Source organism: Episyrphus balteatus, chromosome 2 (genome assembly GCF_945859705.1).
Source record: "Episyrphus balteatus chromosome 2, idEpiBalt1.1, whole genome shotgun sequence".
Classification (NCBI taxonomy): Eukaryota; Metazoa; Arthropoda; class Insecta; order Diptera; family Syrphidae; genus Episyrphus; species Episyrphus balteatus.
In genome coordinates, this window is record NC_079135.1 from 124,794,601 (window position 1) to 124,813,715 (window position 19,115).

The following is a 19,115-nucleotide window of genomic DNA, read 5'->3' on the forward strand; positions in this document are numbered from 1 at the left end:
ATGTAAACCCATAAATAGTTTGACAGTTCAATTTTTATTTATATACAACTTTCAGCTTTTTTTTTAAAGTTCCCTACAAAATACAAATCAAAAACTGTACAACTTCTTCTTTAAACAATTAAATACCTTATTAAACTATTTAATAAACCAACATAATCTCAAAAAATAATAAGCATGCCTCCCAAACTCCAACCCAAATGCATTCAATGTGAAAAAACCGAAACTCCAATGTGGCGCAACACAGATAATGGCCAATTGTGTCAGGATTGTCATGATCAAAATTCTAACCAAATTAAAACCGAACCCGCCGAATCCGAAAACAATGGTGAAAGTTCAAATAATGGCAATAACAATAGCACCAATAACACCAACAATACAACAAATCAGCCAGATGAAAAGAAACTTCGCAAAAGTACTCGTGCGACACGATTCAAAACTCGAGCCGGTCAAGCTGGACAAGCAGCTAAGAATCTTCCCAAAGGACGCAATCGTAGGAATATTTTCAAAAAGACTCCATTCAAGACACCGATTGTTCAAGCTTCCACGCACACTGTTGAATGTTTGTTTTATAAGGTAAAAATGCGGGGAAGAGGGATTTCAATTGGAATAAGGGCTTTAAAAATGTCTTATCTTTCAGGGTTCCTATATCCAAGTAGGTGATATTGTATCTCTCATGGATGCCGATCATAACACATATTATGCACAAATTCGTGGCCTCCTCGTGGACACTTATTGTGAGAAATCTGCTTTTCTAACGTGGCTCATTCCGACACAAGTTAGCCCGAATCCGAATGAATGCTTTGATCCTAGCACGTATTTGATTGGTAAGTTAAAAAAAATACATCCACTATGACCCTTTGACTGATATATAAGACTATTTTTTTTCATTTTTTTTGGCAATACTAAAAAGAAACATTACAAAAGTTTAGCATTGCCTATTCTATAAATTATTCATTGGGTAAATAATAAAAAAAAAATACCTTGTTTTTTTTTCATAAAAAATCTTTGTTTTTGAGAACTTTAGGGGAAAAAAGTAAAATGAAGAATAAAAAAAAAAATTAAGTTATTATTTCTAAAAAAGTAAAAATAAAAAATCCTTTTTGAACACATTTCTTTGTTTGATACCTTAAAACTTGATAAAAATCAAGGTGGTAATATTTGAGTTGAGCTTCTTATTACTTTTTATTTTAATAAATCGCGACCTTAGAACAACAAGGTTCTAACCGACAATTTTGAAAAAAATGAGTTATATATACACCTGGGCTACAGAGTTCTATCTACACAATTTTCATTTGAGATTTAAACAATCAGGTTCTTAGAACTCTGTTTCACAAAATATCCAGAGACACAAAGTTCTATCTGCCTCTTTTTCGATTTGATTTGAGTGCAATAGGGTTCTAACTGCCAACAATGTTGCAGTTAGAACTTTGTTACATGTTTAGACGAAAAAATTGAATGCTGAGCAATTAGACTTTGTTTATTATTTTGAAATAGAATTTATTATCAAAACTATAAATAATTGCAGTAATCCACCACTCTTAAACAAAAAAATATATACATATATGGTCATAATTTTGAAAAAAAGATATTATTATTATTATTATTATTATTATTATTTATTATAACTTTACAATAAATGTACAGTATAATGTATATACATAGCCTTTAGCTGCCGAGACTTGAGGCTGGAGATAAAATGAGTATGTTGATAAAAAAATTGGCAAAATAATCCGTGGGGGCGGCCGGAGAGCCCACGACAAAGCCGTCGAATCCCGGACCTATTGGGTGTGATTGCGGCCTGACGTGGGTCCCCCGACCGCCCCACGGATTATATGTTCTGAGTATTAAATTTTTTCTACTATTTTTAATTTTGTCAATATTTTGTAAACTTGTTTAATGTTTTGTTCTGAAGGAACGGAAAGAAGATTTTTTAGACATTGTTGGTTAGCAATTTGGCTACATGCTTCGTTGACTTTTGTGCAATCGGTTGTAAGGTGGTTTATGGTAAGAGGTTGGTTTGATGTGCAGAGATGACATAATGGGGGTGATTCTTTGTTGAGCAGGAAGCAGTGTGTCAGGTTGGTGTGCCCAATTCGGAGCCTAAGAAAACATCGATTCATTGCTGGGTTTGTAGATTGCTTGTTCCCGTTTCGGATTTATGAAGGAATAATAATGATTGTATTGTGCCCAATCAGTCTTGATTTTATTTTTCCAATTCGCGGTCATATATTTTGAAAGATCATTTTTGGTTGGCTGGAAATAAGCGATTTCTTGGTTGTTGTTGTTGGCGACGGTTTTGGCTTCCAAGTCTGCGTGTTCGTTGCCTTTTATTCCAATATGCCCTGGTACCCAGACAACTTTCAAATATGAGCAAAGATTAATGATATTATCCCTTGTTTCGCTTATAATTGTTGACCTGTTGTTTGTGTTTTGTAATAATGCCTATTTTTTTTTTTGCAAAAAAATTTTTTTTTTATATGCATATGGTCATAATTTTGAAAAAAAAAAAGATATAAAAAATGTTAATGCAGAAAGTGTTTTGTTTTTTTGCTTAGAAGAAGTAGCATACATTATAGTTTCATAAAAAGTTATTTTCTCAGTTCTCCGACTTTTTTTAGTGGTCATAGGCAGTGCATGTTACTTACATATAACATGAGAAAAACACATTAGTTTTGCTATTTATTATTTTGGAAAATAACTTTTTGCTATTAATATTTCTTAGTTGTGATGTTTGTGATCCGTTAATACCGAAAAAACATTTTTTAATATTGATTTTCATAGCTTGGGTTCGAAAGGGTTAAAGTCAAATTTAAGGAATTAATTATACGTACAAAATATGTTCAGGAACTGTATGAGTTAAAAATGTGTTTTTATTGGTGTTTTAAGCTAAAACCTTAAAGATTTCCTATAAACTCATCGAATTATAAACAAAAAGTTAAACTTTTCATACACAGTGAGCGTAGAAAGGTGTTTGAATATTCAAAAGCGTTTTTAACAAAACACACTTGGGTGTACTTAGAACCTTGTTGTTCTAGGGCCGCAAAATTATATTGATGTATGCAAAAGTTACACTTGTTCAAACATTGCAAAATCGAAAAAAATAGCATAAGTTCCGATTAATTTTTTTTTTCTATAAAAACCAAAGTTTTAGTTTTTCAAAATAGCTTTACTCCTTAGTTTGATTCAATCTCAATTCATAATAGAATTAAAATTTTTGATCTGAGTAAGAAACAAATACAAAAAAAATAGGTCGTACCTATACAATGACTAACCTTATACAATGACTAAGTTATAAAATATAAATAAATATTATACATGGGTAAACTTAATTTAAGAAGTCTGCTGACTAGGTTGTCCTCGGGGTGTTCAGACCCGGATGTCCAGTTGTGGGGTTGGTTTAGTTGGCGTTTAGCCACGGTAGTATGCCGACTGAGTGTCGGCCTAAAAGTTAACTGCATCTTCGTTGTCCATTGAAATTATGTGCTCATTCAGTATATCCAAAGCGCAAAGGTACCTAGGTTCCGGATGTTGTTGTTGGGCTGTCATTCTTCTCATCAGCTGATTGGGATGATTGGCGATATTTCCTACAAGTATCTTCACCGATTGCAGTAGATACTTGTGTAGTGGTGTGATTTTTGCTTCCTCGTAGAGTCGCTTGTTGCTATAATATTTCTGCCGCTGTCGGTCGAAGATAAGTCCGGTGCACATCCTCAGTATTTTTCTCTCGAACATTTGTAGTTCCTTCATGGCTGTCTTGGAGATGGTGTACCATACCGTAAAGCTGTAGGCGCGACTGAATAATCGCGCGATCAAAATCGCATGTGTGCGCCTAGCCTAAATTATTATCTTATAACTTTAAACGAGCTAAAATTGTTTATATATATATATATATATATATATATATATATATATAAAATTGGGATCTCGGAAACGGCTCTAACGATTTCGATGAAATTTTCAGGGTTTGTTCATCTAAGCGAGTAAAAAATTTTGGAAGTATTTTTGGAAAAATCCGCCCACTGCCACGCCCACTTTTTTAACATATAAGTTTTTTCGGGAACGGCTCTAACGATTTCGATGAAATTTTCAGGGTTTGTTTATCTAAGCGAGTCAAAAGTTTTGGAAGTTTTTTTTTGGAAAAATCCGCCCACTGCCACACCCACTTTTTTAAAATATAAGTTTTTTCGGAAACGGCTCTAACGATTTTGATGAAATTGTCAGGGTTTGTATATCTAAGTGAGTCAAAAGTTTGGAAAGTATTTTTGGAAAAATCCGCCCACTGCCACGCCCACTTTTTTAACATGGAATTTTTTTGGTAACAACTAAGGATTTCGATGATATTTTGAGGGTTTTGTCTCCTAGCCGAATAAAATGTTTTGGAAGTACTTTTAGAAATATCCGCCCGCAGCTACGCTTATTTTTCTCACATATAAGTTTTTTGGGTAATTGCTTTAAAGATTTCGATGAAATTTTGAGGGTTTTTTCCTCTAGGCAAATACAACATTTTGGAAGTATTTTCTCTTACATTAGTTTTTTTTTCGCGGAGACAGATTCAACAATTTCAATAAAATTTTGAGGGATGATTCCATTTTTTATGCATTGTTCTTTTTCTTTTTGTTACAATAACTAAACAAAAATTTTTAGATCATGACTTTTATGATCATGTATTGAAACTTTTAAGTAATTTGTTAATTTGGTATCACATACTATCTTTGTTTAACGTTTTTCTTTTGTTTTAATGTGACTATAGTTAACGTATAAAAATAAAATAACTCACAACAAGCAACACCATTGACCTAATGTCAATCTTATAATATAAGCATCCACTGATACAAAATAAAACAGAGACAGGGATAAAAAATAGTATTTCTTCATACTAAGCTTTGCCGACAAGGCTAAACTTGAAAAAAATATTAACTTTATGTACACCATCCACTGACCCGTAAATTAAAATTTGAACAAAAAGGGATCTCATTGCTGTAGGCATTTTCGATAATGCAGATTCCTGTAACCCTTCTATTTATTGCTGATCGTCGTATGTGTATTCAAACGTAAATAAACTGGATTATAAAGTGGAAATGTGGTGTTTTGTAACCCGCGAAAAAACTGGCCATTGCTAACTCAAACCCACTCCAAAAAATTGCTGTTTACATTTGACTTTTTTTTACTGAAAGTTATAACATTTAAAGAAACCGAGCAAAGCTCGGTCACCCAGGTACTTATTATTATATTCATAGTACAAAGTACATAAATGTACACTTATCAGCGCGGCAACTGAGGCCATTTGGCTGAGACAACACTAGACAATGACAAAGAGAAAGACAGATAGACACAAAGAAAGAACATATAACATAGAACTACGTGACAGAGACGAGGAGACATAGTTGAAAATTGTCTCATATTATCGCACAGGTGGCTTCTGTTAAGCTGGCGATTTAGAAAAAACTTCTGAGCCGACCGTTGGGCTCGAACCCACGATGTCTGGCTCTGAAGTCATCTACCTATTCCTCTGTGCCATGGCCACCTGCGCTCTCTAAATTACAATTGCTCAAATTTAGAAATAATAAGGTCAAATATTTTAAACCTTGTTTATTAACTAAATAACAAAATTTATTTCATTAATTATCTTAACAAATGTGAAAGTTATCCACCAATTGATAATCATTGAGCCGTTTATGTGACAGTACACCATCCCTTAAGTGTTGCTCAAGGCACTTCTCAGAGTGTACATATTGTCGGTGGAAAGCAAAGTTGTTCTAAGTCACAAAAAGCAAATTTTACGGGGGACGATTTTCTAAGTTTCAAATTGATTATAAGCGATTATTGAAGTTATGTTTTTTATAAAGTTTGTTCTTTCCTTTTGTAGAAACCATACAAACATACTTCATTAGTAAATACATACTATTTTTTAATATTTAAAAAAACTAAAGACCCAAAATTGGGCATAGAACAATTCCTATAGAAGTACGGACTTTCCTTAAATAAAAAGTTGACTTAGAACAAAATATGGTGGGACTTAGAACAATCAAGAATAATCGCCAATCGGGCTTCATTTTCAGAAGGCTACTTACCTGTTTAGAACAATTTTACTTTCCGCCGACGATATTGTGATTAGGTACTTAAAACTAGATAAAAACAAAAATAACAAGACGCAGTTGTCGAATCGTGCCAAATAGGAAATATGTACCCATGCCTACAAAAATTAGAAATTCAGAAAATACAAATACAAGGTTTTCTTTTTGGGCTTTCAGAAAGTGGGTAAAAGTAAATATTCAATTGTGTATTGTTTGAATTTTTGTATTTGAAAACAACACTTTACACTTTTTGTGTTGAAAGTGTCGAAAAAAAACTACTAAAAAATAAAAATATTGATTTTTTAAAAAAATACGTGTTTTATAATTAGATATTCAAGACAAGTGCTTCCAAGTTATTAATTTTAAAATTTACGTTCTTTAATTAAAGGGTATACTGTATACAGTTCGTATGAGAGTATAGAGTCCGTAACACTTGGATAGCCTCACATAGTACTTTTAAAAATCATGTTTTTTTTTTGGCTTTTTTTAGATGCGAACAGATTGTAATTTTAACTGAGCAGCAAGTAGACACTACTGTGTCAGAGATGTACAAAAGTTTTACTTGTTTTCTTAAAGTTAACTATGTTTTCTAAGAACTTTTTGCTGGATGTCAATAAGTGAATAGTTTTTTTGTAACATCAGGATAACTTTTAGACCATTTTTTCAACGAAAACAATTTTTAATTATATTTAAAAGTCAATCAAATAATTTTAAAGCTTCTAGCGCCCCCTATTTAATTTTATCAGAAATACGACTTTTTTAGGAATAGTCGAGAAAATTGAAGCAGGTCTAATCTAATCCCAGGGGCTTCGATGCTATCATTTGACGTCTTTTTCTTCAGATACAGCTTTCTACCTTTATTACTTGTCCATGTAAGTTTACCGTTACATTTAAAGCTGTAGGAGCAAGGTTGCCAACGTAGGTTTTTTAAAAATTTGTCTTTCTTTCACGTTTTTATCATACTTTGTGAGAATTAGGGCAGTGTCCTTCTAAAAAATGATTTGTAGGACTTTGACATTGTCTTGGCAATAATCTAAAGTCATTTTCAATATGGTTTTGTTAGGTGGCCATCACTTTACTGCCAACAGGAACAGAAAGTACTGAGCATCGATATTGTTTACAAAAAAAGAATTTAATACATTCGATATTTCAGGACCATTGGTGAGTCGTTTTCATTTAACTTTCTTTTAGTACAAGTTATTTTAAAGTTCCCCACATAGTTTTCTGATCACTACAATTTTCAATTTTGTCTCTTATATAATTATTTCCTTAATATAAAAATTACTCACTTACTTACTTATGTATATTCCACTTATTTACTTCTAGGTCCTGACGAAGAACAATCACGAAAACTGTCTTGTCTTGAATTTGTGATGCATGCTCCTAGTAACTACTACCACGACAAGACAACACCATTTCCCCCGCCCGATTCAATGGATTACGACACCAAACCTGGTGGATATCTCTGGACAAACCTGCACCCGGTCGATCGGCCAAACAAAAATAAGAAAGAATGCGACACATAACTTTCGACGTGGATCTTTTATTAGTTTCTAGCTAAAATTAAAAAATAAAACACTTAACCGACTTAAACAATTTGATTTTCATTCCTCTCCTTCTCTCAATAAAAATCATCTTCAGGATCCTTCGATCCATGTTGTTGATTTTTTATTTGATCTTGATTCGAATACATATCAGCGACTTGTTGGGCAGAAGTGGCATCTTCTGGGGTTTTATCATCTCGTATCCGAATGAAACGTGGAAAACGCAATGAGATTCCTTTCTCTGGATCGACAATTCCTATGGCCGCTTTGTGGGCAGGACTGAGAGACAAATCGGCACATTTAATTTCCCAAACTTGAACGGCATCAAACCATTCGTCAGGCTCATGGGAACTATCATATTGATAGTAGGATTTGGGTGCTTTGATTACGTGCTTCTTAAAGAATTCGGCATGTGTTTGGAGATCTTCATCACTGAAACCTTTAAAAAAGTCATATTTAGTTATTCTTAATATAGGACTGAAATGTGTTGTCTTACCTGTTCCAATTTTGCAAATACTTTGATATTCTTCGTTGTCAGCATCGTAACAAGCCAACAGAAATCCTCCATAGGTACCTGTTCTTTTTCCTTTGCCAATGTAACCTCCAATAACAACCACATCCAAAGAATCACCGACACCAGATAGATAGTCCTTTTTGAGTTTTAACCAATTTCTTGAACGTTTCGCTATTTCATAAGTTGCCTCTTTGTCTAGAGTTTTTACCATCAGACCCTCGCAGTTTCCTGTAACAAAATTAATATAATCAGCTCAATAGTGTTTGAATTTTTATGCGGACTTTAGACAAGTCAAATTTTCCCGAGCGGAAACACAACTATTAGGAATGCTTTGAAAAGCTAGAGAAGAAAAATGTACTAAACACCAGAGTAGGCTCTTTTGAAAAACGAAATGAAAGAAAACAAAGCACAATCCCAAAATTTACTGAAGTCAAAGCTTTTTGCAACAATAAAAATGAAGAAAACTGAGTTTTTATAAAAACAAATCTGCCTGACAAGTTTCACTAGTCTTCATTGCGGTGAATATCTCTGTGCCTTTGAAACGTTTCTTTGTACTGGCCAACGAGGATAGAGTAAAAAGTCTAGGAAGCGATTTACTGAGTTCTCGAAATTATATAGAAGATTTGATCCTTTAGTAGAGACTTGGAAGCACTATTAATGGATTGCGTAGTTTAAAGCCACTTTCTATTAAAATGGATAAAATCTAGAATAACTTAAGTGAGATGACGATTCGTATCAAGACACTAAAAAAAAAAAAAGTGGCATGTTAACTAGACAAGTTACTGGTTTGGGGACTAAATTGCGAATTTTCTTAATAGCAGTACATGATAGGACCAGATTCCGCGCATCGAAACACAAAGTCGAATCCAAGGTCGATTTGTTACATTGACATCTAGGTTTTTATAAAAACAAAAAATGTTTTTTTTTTAGTTACATCAGAACCTGATGTGGCCAAACGAATTTCGAATTCAGATTCAGTTCATCGAAATACATATTTAAAGTGGGTCTGCTTCATTGTACAGTGTACACGCCACCTTTTGTTTTTTACTTGCGATATAGGTACTATATATCAAGTTATGCGTTCGTACAAAAAAAAAAGTTGAAATAACCTTTTTAAATGACAATACGATGGTAGACAATGCCAAAAAAGTGGGTCCCGGAAGTCCGTCTGTCTGTCTGTATAAGGAGCTACAGCCTAAACAGATGGACCAATTAATGTCAAATTTGGTATATAGCGTTATTTGGCGACTCTCCAGAGGGGTTTTTGGAATTAATTTTTTTGGACCAAAATTAACGGTACTTGTCATATACCGATTTTAGTAAAATTGAAATATCTCGAAAAGGGCTCCAACGATTTTTGTTTGAAAATCATTATTAACGGTACCTGCCATAGAACCGTTTTTTTTAAATCCGATTATCTCCGAAACTGCTTATTCGATTTCAACGAAACTTTTTGTGAAGAAGCATTTATATTAGACTGATTTATATTGGAAATGACGAAAAAAAAATACTGTAAAAGTTTCAGCCCTTAATGTTAACATTTAGTACCGCCGCATCGCAAATTTCTATTTCCCATACGATTTGTATGGGAAAGATTGTGTATTTGTGTTTAGAATTTTTTTATCTTTTTAATGGTTCATCCAAAAGGCTTGACAAAAACATTTTCTCTTCTCTTATTAATTTTTTTGATTTACCCCCGCGTTTCGAAGTTATTCAACTTCATTGCTTTGAACAAAAAAAAAAAAATTTTTTTTGAATCAGTCTAATTTATATAATTTAAATATAAACCAAAAATAAAATTTCCACAAAATTAATTTTTGGATTTTTAAAAAATTTTGAAAATTTGTTTTTGAACAATCAAATTTTTTGAAAACGGGACATTGAATTTTTTTTAAATTTTGATTTTAGATGTTGATTAGTGATTTCAACAAAATGGCATACCAATTTTATTTTAAAACTTTTTTTCCAAAAAATTATTTATAAAATTAGTTTTTTAAAAAACGGCTCTAACGATTTTGAAAATTTTTTTCTAAAAATGCATGTTAATATAATAATCAAAACTGCATACTTGTTTTGGAGGGCAATTTGATTTCAGATTTTATTTTATTTTTTTAAAGAAGGAATTTTATTTTATTTTTTTCCAAATTTCTATATAAAAAGTCTTAAAAATTTAAGCAACTTTAACTCTAAGAGCAAGTTCGTGCGACCCAGTCGTGCGTTTTATTTTTTATGTACCGGAGTCATTGAAAGTAGGATGAAAAGAACTTAAAAGATTGTGATATTTACTATGGGATTATGATTCAATGAGTCGGATGCTTGTATGTGGATTCATCGTAACAGGAGAGAGAACGAAAAACAAAAAGATTATAGAAGCATTAAAAACGCCTGGAGGGTTGTATATTGCAAAATGCCGATGAAAATCAACAATTCGATAATGAACGACTCATAAACGATAACCCAGATTATGATCTTGCGTTTCAATTTTACGTATAGGTATTCATAAAGTTGAAATCATAACTTTCAGAGGACACTTGAAATTATCTGAAAGGGAAACATACCAACCCCTTATTAAGATGAGAAAAGCCGAACCAGCTATTACATCACTTTTCCATCAATCAACCAAAAAAATGATTACCAACGAACTGTTCCAATGCATTTTAACCATTTAGTGGCAAGATCAAATGAAGGAGGCATGGACTTTAAACATAATCATTGGAACCACCACGTACCTTTGTACAATCGAGTTAAATCGATACAATCCAGCAGTGGCAGCACCTATTTGAATCAATCATTGAACCAAATTAGATGCGGCCGATACTCAATTGCGTCGAACACACTCGATTGTGTTGTGAAATTTTTCATCAGGAAAAAGTATGTGTTATCTTAGAGAAGAGAAAAATTTTCAATAAATTTCAGTTTAGAGATACTTCTCCTAAAAAACATGAAATAGTCAAAGAGAAGCGAAACGTAGCTTTTTCTACAAAATAGACTAACTTGAATTTTCCATAAATCTATCTAAAAACGATCAACCTTAGATTACTCATACTTCTACAAAAGCTAAACGAAGCAAAAATAAATTGAATTGAATAACTGAACGTGACTTGCCTACAATATGGTGCAATTTGGAGGAGTATGTAAGGACCATTAATAATTTCAAATCAAAAAAGTCATTTGGAATGGATGAAATCTCAGATTTCACAAAAAAAAAAATATTTACAAACAACAATGGTCCTCCTTAATTAGTTAGAAAAAAATTACTGCTACCCCACTGCGACAAATCCCATTAAAAAAACTCAATCTAAACATTGGCGCACTTTCAATGCGGTAAACTATTGTTTAACCTTGTAAAGATCTCTTAATCGGAAATTGTTTACTTGAAGAAGATGGAGTGGTGCAGCACAAACATTTATAAACTCTGAATTGTAGCATACATCAAAAGGAATAGTTTCATAGATAGTCTAATAAACCTTACAATATTTTTGCTAAAGTTAATATTAACATACTTCATTGTTAAAATAATTTTGAAGTAAATACTGTTAATTTTTCACCATTTTCAAATGTGTTTTATTTCTTTCCGATCTATCTTACCTTTGATTGACTCCTCAAGGAATGCCTGCACCTCATCAGTATCACTAGTATCCACACTAGTTGCAAATTGCCACTGACCCTCGACTTCATTAAATGTCTCCTTCAGCAATCGACGACGTTCGACAAAATTTTCCGTCACCAAAGGTTTGCCATTCAAATAGAGCAAATCGAACATGTAGACACAAACTTGTACTTTAATTTCCGCTTCATCGGCATCTTTACGTTTCCTCGTGCTCAACACTTGGAATGGAAGAATCTGTTTCCGCTCCACATCCCATGCCACAACTTCACTATCAATAATGTACGATTCAACGTTTTCTTTTTTAATGTCATCAATACGAGATAACAAATCTGGATACTTCGAAGTGTTGTTCTCCTGATTGCGACTGTAAATACTGAATACACCTTTGTCGTTGCGATGAATTTGGGCACGTTCTCCGTCATATTTCCATTCACAGGTGAATTTAATGCCTTCAAAACGTTCCAGGACTTCGTGGACTCCCTTAGTTGGATGAGCCAACATAGGTTTGAGTGGAGTTCCAGGTTCCATTGGACAATGTTCGAGGAGTTTTTCGAGTCCGTGTTCCAAGAGAACAGGAATTATGCGATCGTAATTGGGGCACTGACTAAATTGGATAGAAAAGAGAATTATAAGAAGGAAATGCCACAAAGGTAACTCAATAAGCTTACCAATATGTTGTCTTCAAAATCAATGCATTCTCATCAAGTTGCGACTTGAAAGCGCTTTCGCTCAACTTTTTAGCTGCATGCAAAATCTTTGGAGGATAGTCTTTTTGATTTGGAGGAGTATTGGTGCATGCCAAGGCAAGAGCTTGCAGGAGAGATTGTTCAGCCAAACCAATCCTTAATTTACCCAAAAGTGAACGAATAAAGAAACGAGCTTCCGAGTGACGACATGCAACAAATAATGATTGAATTTTGTCGACTTTCTTATTCATTGCCGAGTGCCCATGCATCTTTGCGATCTCCTTCAGTCGATGAAACACAGAATCTACTGTGAGTGCAGCTGGTTGGAACATCATTCGTTGATTACTTCTTGATTGTTCAGCTACAATTCCCAAATCACCAGTTGATTGAACTTGTGATTTGATTTGTGCCATACTGCGACCAGTTGTTTGACAGATCACTTTCATTAGAGATGTTTCTGCAACTCCTAATTCAAAACCTTAGAATAGAGTGAGAGGAAAAGTAAGAATTTGTTTGGATAGGGTCTAGAATATTTATCATACCTTCATAAGCTGGAGCCAGTTGATTTAGACAAAGATAGACACACGGCAGAAGATCATTGGGACTAAGAACTATAACCGACCGAAAAAAGTTACTCAGAACTTCGATCATTTTGAGACGTCCACTAATCTCCTCGATAAGTTGAAACGTTCTAGCCAATGCCAAGTAGGGTGTTCTGTTAAAGATTTATTACTTTGATATTACTCCTTATTTTATTATGATAATTTAAAATCCTTCTATATAAATCTTAATAGCTTAATTTGTAGTGATATCCTCAATGGCCTGATATACAAAAATTTATAAACGCATATATTACTATTTACTATGGAAGGAGTGAGTTCAATGAGAAGGATTAGTTTTTTGGATGAGAATGTAGCATAAGAACAGGTAGTAAAAGTTGGTTTTTTAAGGGGCATTAAAAAAAATTGTCGAAATACGGCTTATATAAACTACCTATTGATTTTTTTTAAGATCTTTTGTTGTTCATTAGCTATTCAGCTATTCAGAAAGCAGATTGTACAGTTGCGGAAATCGCCACTGAAAAATGTTGTGCAATTATCAGTTTAAGGAAGAAAATCGCAGCGGAGAGTGGCTGCAAAGTTAAACTTATCTAAGAGTTGCGTTAGTGCGTCACGCTCAAACTGGACTTCATGATGATGAACCACGATCGAGACGACAGACTTAACATGTGAATCTGTTTATAGAGGGTGTCCCAAAAGTAATGGATCAAACGAAATATACTGATAGGCATACTTTAGGGCTCTCAGAATTTGGTAACTTGTTCATCCCAAATCCTTACGGTTTTCAATTTAATGCAGTTTTTGTGAAATTTCGAAAAATCCCGACTTTGCAACAGTATTTTGCTTCCTCTGCTCATAATTGATTTTTGTTTTTTACAATTCTTTCACTAAAACATTGCCTAACAATAAGAAATAATTAATTAATCAAAATATTTTTTATTTCATACGCCATTTTGCTGCAAATTAATTAACAGTTCCATGTTTTATGAAAACTCAATTTCTTACTTTTATTTCTTACTGGTTTATTATTTTGAAAACTTGCCGTGTTATTGCAGTTTTCAAAAATGTATACAAATTTCCAAAGTTGAAATTAGAACGAAAGATATTACAATTTGAATGCAAAAAAACAGAGGTTTTCAGAGCAAAATAACAAACAAAAATCGAATCTTTTATTCAAAAAGAAATAAACAAACAACAGTCGAGAAAAAAAAACATTTTTCTCTGACTCTTATCATCTGTTTACAGCTCGGATCGAACCACGAATTTCCTCTGTGGTGATACTCTTAATTCTGTGAGAAATAAAATTTCTCATGTAGTTGAGAATAACGTTCACAAAGGGTTTGACTTTATCTTTGCCTCTTTTGTAAGCACATTTGCATGAACCCCAACTTTCCAGAAACTCATTATATGGTAAGGTATAACATATCATTCTTTGAAGCCAATCGACCTGCCTTAATAGTCTCAAACAAGCATGGAGGCGAATTAAAGGAGTGTAGTGCAAAATTGGCTATCTGACAGAATAACGACTCTTAACACTTTGGAGATTATGAATTCGGGACAAAAAGTCTGCGATATAATTTTGTTTTAGATTGCGCCCAATCGGTGATTCAGTGGTAGAATGCTTAATCTTAAATCGCCAAATAAAATAAGAACCAAGCATTGAGACTTCATTCATTCCATTCTCTTTTGCAGATGGATAAATAATATATGTGGTTGTGTTTATTACCTTAAAGTAAGGGATTCGAAAGTAAATCCGCATTAGAACGTAAGCCAGAATATCCATGCTAATAGCCCTGTTTCATTGGAGGTGGTAGCCTACTAATAGTAGATGTATTGGTTAATCTAGTACTATCATCTACTCATGCTCTTTTTCCCAAGTAGATACGATTTGTATTGAATTCGTTGAAAGTGCGTTCCATTGAAAATCCCTAGTAAACTACTAGTAGTACTTTGCCACCTCCCAAAGGAACAGGGCTAATGAATGCAAAGACTACTATATTCAGTTGGCCTCAACCCGACGAATTTTGCTTGTGGTGAAACAGTAAAGTTGGAAAGTTGTGTTCCGGCTCGAGGTCATGAATTTTCGTTACCATTAAGATATCCTTGATAAATAAAAATTTGTAGAGTGAGCTGTAGTTTGAGGAAGATGAAGATACTGATACATCTTCGCTTCACTTAAACAATAATAGATACATAATATTTGAACAAATAATTGGTTTATAACTTTGAAGGTTTTCGCAGTTTCCTACAGACATAATTTTAAAATATTTTCGGATTAGCCGCGGGGTGAGCACAAAAGTACTTTCTTAATTAATAAACGCAGCTAATCCGAAAATATTTTAAAATAATTTGTTCTTAAGGTTCAAATTCACTTTTTACTAATCAATTAAGAATTTTTAAAAATCCATCTATTTTCATATGAAGGCTCCAGAGGAAAAACAGCGCAAGTCCATTTCAACCTATTCCGAGAAAAACGCATTTTAAAATTTTTCTCTCGATACATACAACTTCTTTCTAAAGGCACATAATTTATTTTTTCTAAGCAAGGCTTAAATTTGTTTTCTAAAAGTAAGGATGACATCAGATAGTGCTCAGTTACTAAAAGACCTCATCATTAGTTTATTTTTGAAAAATGGACATTTGCCTTTTTTTTTCTGGATCCTTCATATTTGACAGAAATCAAAGAAATTAAATATTTTGTCAAAAAAAATTCAAATAAGGAGAAATTGAATATTTTAAAATGTCAACTTACTTTTCACCTCGCTTCCAAAAGGCATCATCAATTGGATGATAATTTCTCTTCGAAGGATCAAAATCGGCACCTTTTTGTCCTTGTCCAGCTGTTTGTAGTTTCAACTCCTTAACCGCCACTTTTTCTTGAGGTTTAGTTTCTGGAGAGATTTTCTCAGTCTTAACAGTTTCTTTTGGAGGAGTTGCTTCTTGTTTGACATCTTTTTCGATAGTTTCCTCTTTTACTTCGGCTTCAATTTGCTTAGCCTTTTTATCTTTAGAATCTTCCTTTTCTTTTTTAACTTTCGTTGTGGGACTTTTCTTTTTTGGTTTCTTTTCAGAAACCGGAGACTTTTTAACCGATTTAGGAGGACTTTTCTTTTCAGTTTTAATTGCTTCAAGTGATGATTTCTTTTCTTCTAACTTTACCGACTTTTCTGGCGTTTTTAAAGCAATTGTTGGTTTTTTGGCAGGAGTTCTTTTAAAAATTTAAAAACTATACAAAAATACTGTATTTTAAACAATTGTGTTAACTTACTCATTTTTAGGAGTTTCTTCATCGCTGCTAGAAATTCGTCGACGCTTGATTTTCTTCGTTTCAATTGGTTTGCTGCAAAAATACACGAAGCATGGTTTTTTAAGAAATTTTGAATGCGTTTGTGGTAGAAGATTCGATTTGCTCACATAATGAACACATCGTGTGAGTATTCTTAATGATGGAATCATCTGAAATTTAAAAGAAAAAGTAGAATTACCTTCCAAAATCATCATCATCGTCGGAACTATTATTTGTTGTTGGCGGTGGTTTCTCTGATTTTGCAGGTGTTTTCTTAAAGAATGATCTAATCAGGGAAAGGATTAGATTGTTGTTTTTTTTTTGGGATAAATGTTTGTTGATATTTTTAACTTACGTGATGGTTTTTTGAGACATAATCGATTTAAATTTAATAAATAAATAGAACAAACAACAAAATTCTATTTGGGAAAAATTGAAATTTATTTTTGCCGCCAAGTTTTGATTTGTTTGAGTTTGACAGACAGATATGTCAAAACTCAAGAGTGTGTGTGGTGGGTTTACACAAAATTGAAGAAGTTAAATTCATAAGGTATGTTTGATTGCAATTTTGATTTTCACAATCTTGAAATTTTTGTTCTGTTTCCTGCAAAAATAGCTTTCGTAGAAATAAATTTAAAAATAAAAAGATTTGAATTTATCTGCACAGTTTAATGTGTTTAAGCTTACTGTTTTCTAAATTTAAACACATTGAACTGTTATAAAACAGTTTAAGATGTTTCTCTGGTTTGGAATTTTTTATAGTTTGATCCCAAGTAGACGCATATTAACCAAGTAATCGTCATTTTTTCCGAAAATAGCATATTTTTTTAAGTAAATCTTTTTATGTCTTTATTTTAATGTCCCGAAGGTGTCTCGGAACACACTGCATCCCGAACGTGTCCCAAAAGTGTCCCGAATGTGTGCCGAACGTGTCCCGAATATGCCCTGAACATGTCCAAAACATGTCCTAAACATGGCCCAAACATCCCAAGTAACAATAATTGTAAATTATTTACCTTGCATAAGATTCAATGCAAACTATTTTTTGACTTATGTAAGAAGAAGGACAGAGCTAATGCGAATCATTTTTGGCGCACATTACTAAATTTCCTCAAAACCTTCCTTCACAGGTATAATCCACAAGCTAATAACTTGTGACGAACAGCGTAAAACGACCTTATTAACAGACAACGAAACATTTTAGTGAGGCTATAACTTCGCTAAAGAAACTATCACTTGCATTGGATGCTATAATAAGGCCTTATAGAGGTTGTTATAAGATGTTGAATTTATGAATTAAAAAAAGTTTTATTGAATTTTATTTTTTTCTCTTAATTTTTTACTATTTTGTTTTTTCTTCACTTTTGGCCTTTCCAATGCTCTTTCTGTTGTTCTGAAATGGGAAGAATTTTATTTTAATTGAAAAAGAACACATTTTCTTCACAGAATCCAGGAATCGATCCCATGTACCTCCGCATTCTAGCGCAGCACGCTTCTTAGGTAGTCATTGCGCGAACATTAAAGATGAGTGGAAAATTGGGAACAAATTGATACCTCGCATTTAAATGGAATGTTTGAATGTGTCCCGAACGTGTCCCAAGCATGACATGTTCAGAACACATTCGGGACATCCGGTAACATTCGATACAAATGATCCAGAATATATTAATTAATAGGGTGTTCATGAAACCGCTTAAACGTGGTAAAATGGTAAATATGGTAAACTAGCTGTCAAAAACTTGTGTGGAAAAACTTTACTAAAGTATTTATTCTAAATCTCGGATTGGAAGTAGATGAAAATCATAGATTTAGGGTAGCTGAACCCAAATCTGAGGTTTGGCGAAGTAGATTTAAAATAAATCTCGAGATTTATTCTAAATCTAGTCAGCTAAATCTTGGATCTACGGTAGGTGGAAACATAGTATAAGAGCCGAATTCATAGTCGTTGCTCAAGTTGAGATTCTTCTCAACTTAAGCATTCTCCCAAGTAATGTCATTATTCGCAGCAAGATTATAGCGATCCACTTAAGTAAAGTAAAATCTCGACTTGAGGAAAAAATGTTCTCAATCCAGCTGTCATCTTAAAATGTATTGTTTTTAATAATTTTTCATCGATTTGGTTTTGTTTTTGTTGCGATAGACGATATTTAACATTGAAGAAATAAACGAATAGGGAATTATTAAAAAATATATATTTTTAGATGATAGTTTCCTCAAATCATTTAAATTTCATTGTGCATTTGATTGAAAAAAAAAAAAATATTTTGTCAAGTCAAGATTTTATTATATACTCAAGTGAATGCTTAAGTTTTAACTTGAGTAACAACTATGAATTTCGCCCTAAATCTGGTAAATGTGGAAAACTTTTGATGATTAATTTTGACGATAAAATAAATTCAAATGAGTGCAAATATTTACAAAAAATAATTCGCCGTGCGTGTCGACCACATTTTAGGGGCGTTCATGAAACGTGTTTGGTAAACTTTTCATTTTATGATGTGGTTTTATGAATACCCCTAATGATTTGATTAATTAATAACTAATCATTTTTTTTTCGTTAGTGTATTAGTTTTCCATTTCCAAAATAAAAAAAAGACTTATTGCAAATAAAAATAAATTGCATTAAAAAAAATATTTGGCAATATTGAAATTGAAAATAAAATTTGTATTGCAACTGAGAAAAAATTTAGTTGCCATACATTTTTTTTTTAATTTAAAATTTTTTTTTATTGATATTTTTAAAACCCTGCTTCAGACTCATTTATTTCAAACACAAGCTCAAAATTTTTTCCAACATCAGAAAAATTAAGATTGAGTCCTAAAAAAAAAGTTCGCTGCTCA

General features: G+C 32.8%; 2 protein-coding genes across 2 annotated transcripts; one reads left to right on the forward strand and one right to left on the reverse strand.

Moving 5' to 3' along the window:
• Positions 1 to 37: 37 nt before the first annotated feature.
• On the forward strand, positions 38 to 7,657 carry LOC129909247 (GATA zinc finger domain-containing protein 1). The gene is made up of 3 exons (XM_055986303.1): positions 38 to 573; positions 638 to 824; positions 7,401 to 7,657. Exons 1-3 carry the CDS (start codon positions 175 to 177, stop codon positions 7,598 to 7,600), a joined length of 786 nt encoding a protein of 261 aa, XP_055842278.1. The 5' UTR covers positions 38 to 174; the 3' UTR covers positions 7,601 to 7,657.
• Positions 7,594 to 16,775, reverse strand: LOC129909245 (DNA ligase 1). Its single transcript, XM_055986301.1, has 9 exons — positions 16,630 to 16,775; positions 16,474 to 16,560; positions 16,257 to 16,328; positions 15,741 to 16,196; positions 12,971 to 13,143; positions 12,411 to 12,906; positions 11,721 to 12,346; positions 8,115 to 8,360; positions 7,594 to 8,057 (listed from the first exon to the last, which is right to left on the reverse strand). The coding sequence occupies exons 1-9, from the start codon at positions 16,647 to 16,649 to the stop codon at positions 7,696 to 7,698; spliced, it is 2,538 nt and encodes an 845-aa protein (XP_055842276.1). The 5' UTR covers positions 16,650 to 16,775; the 3' UTR covers positions 7,594 to 7,695.
• Positions 16,776 to 19,115: the final 2,340 nt, after the last annotated feature.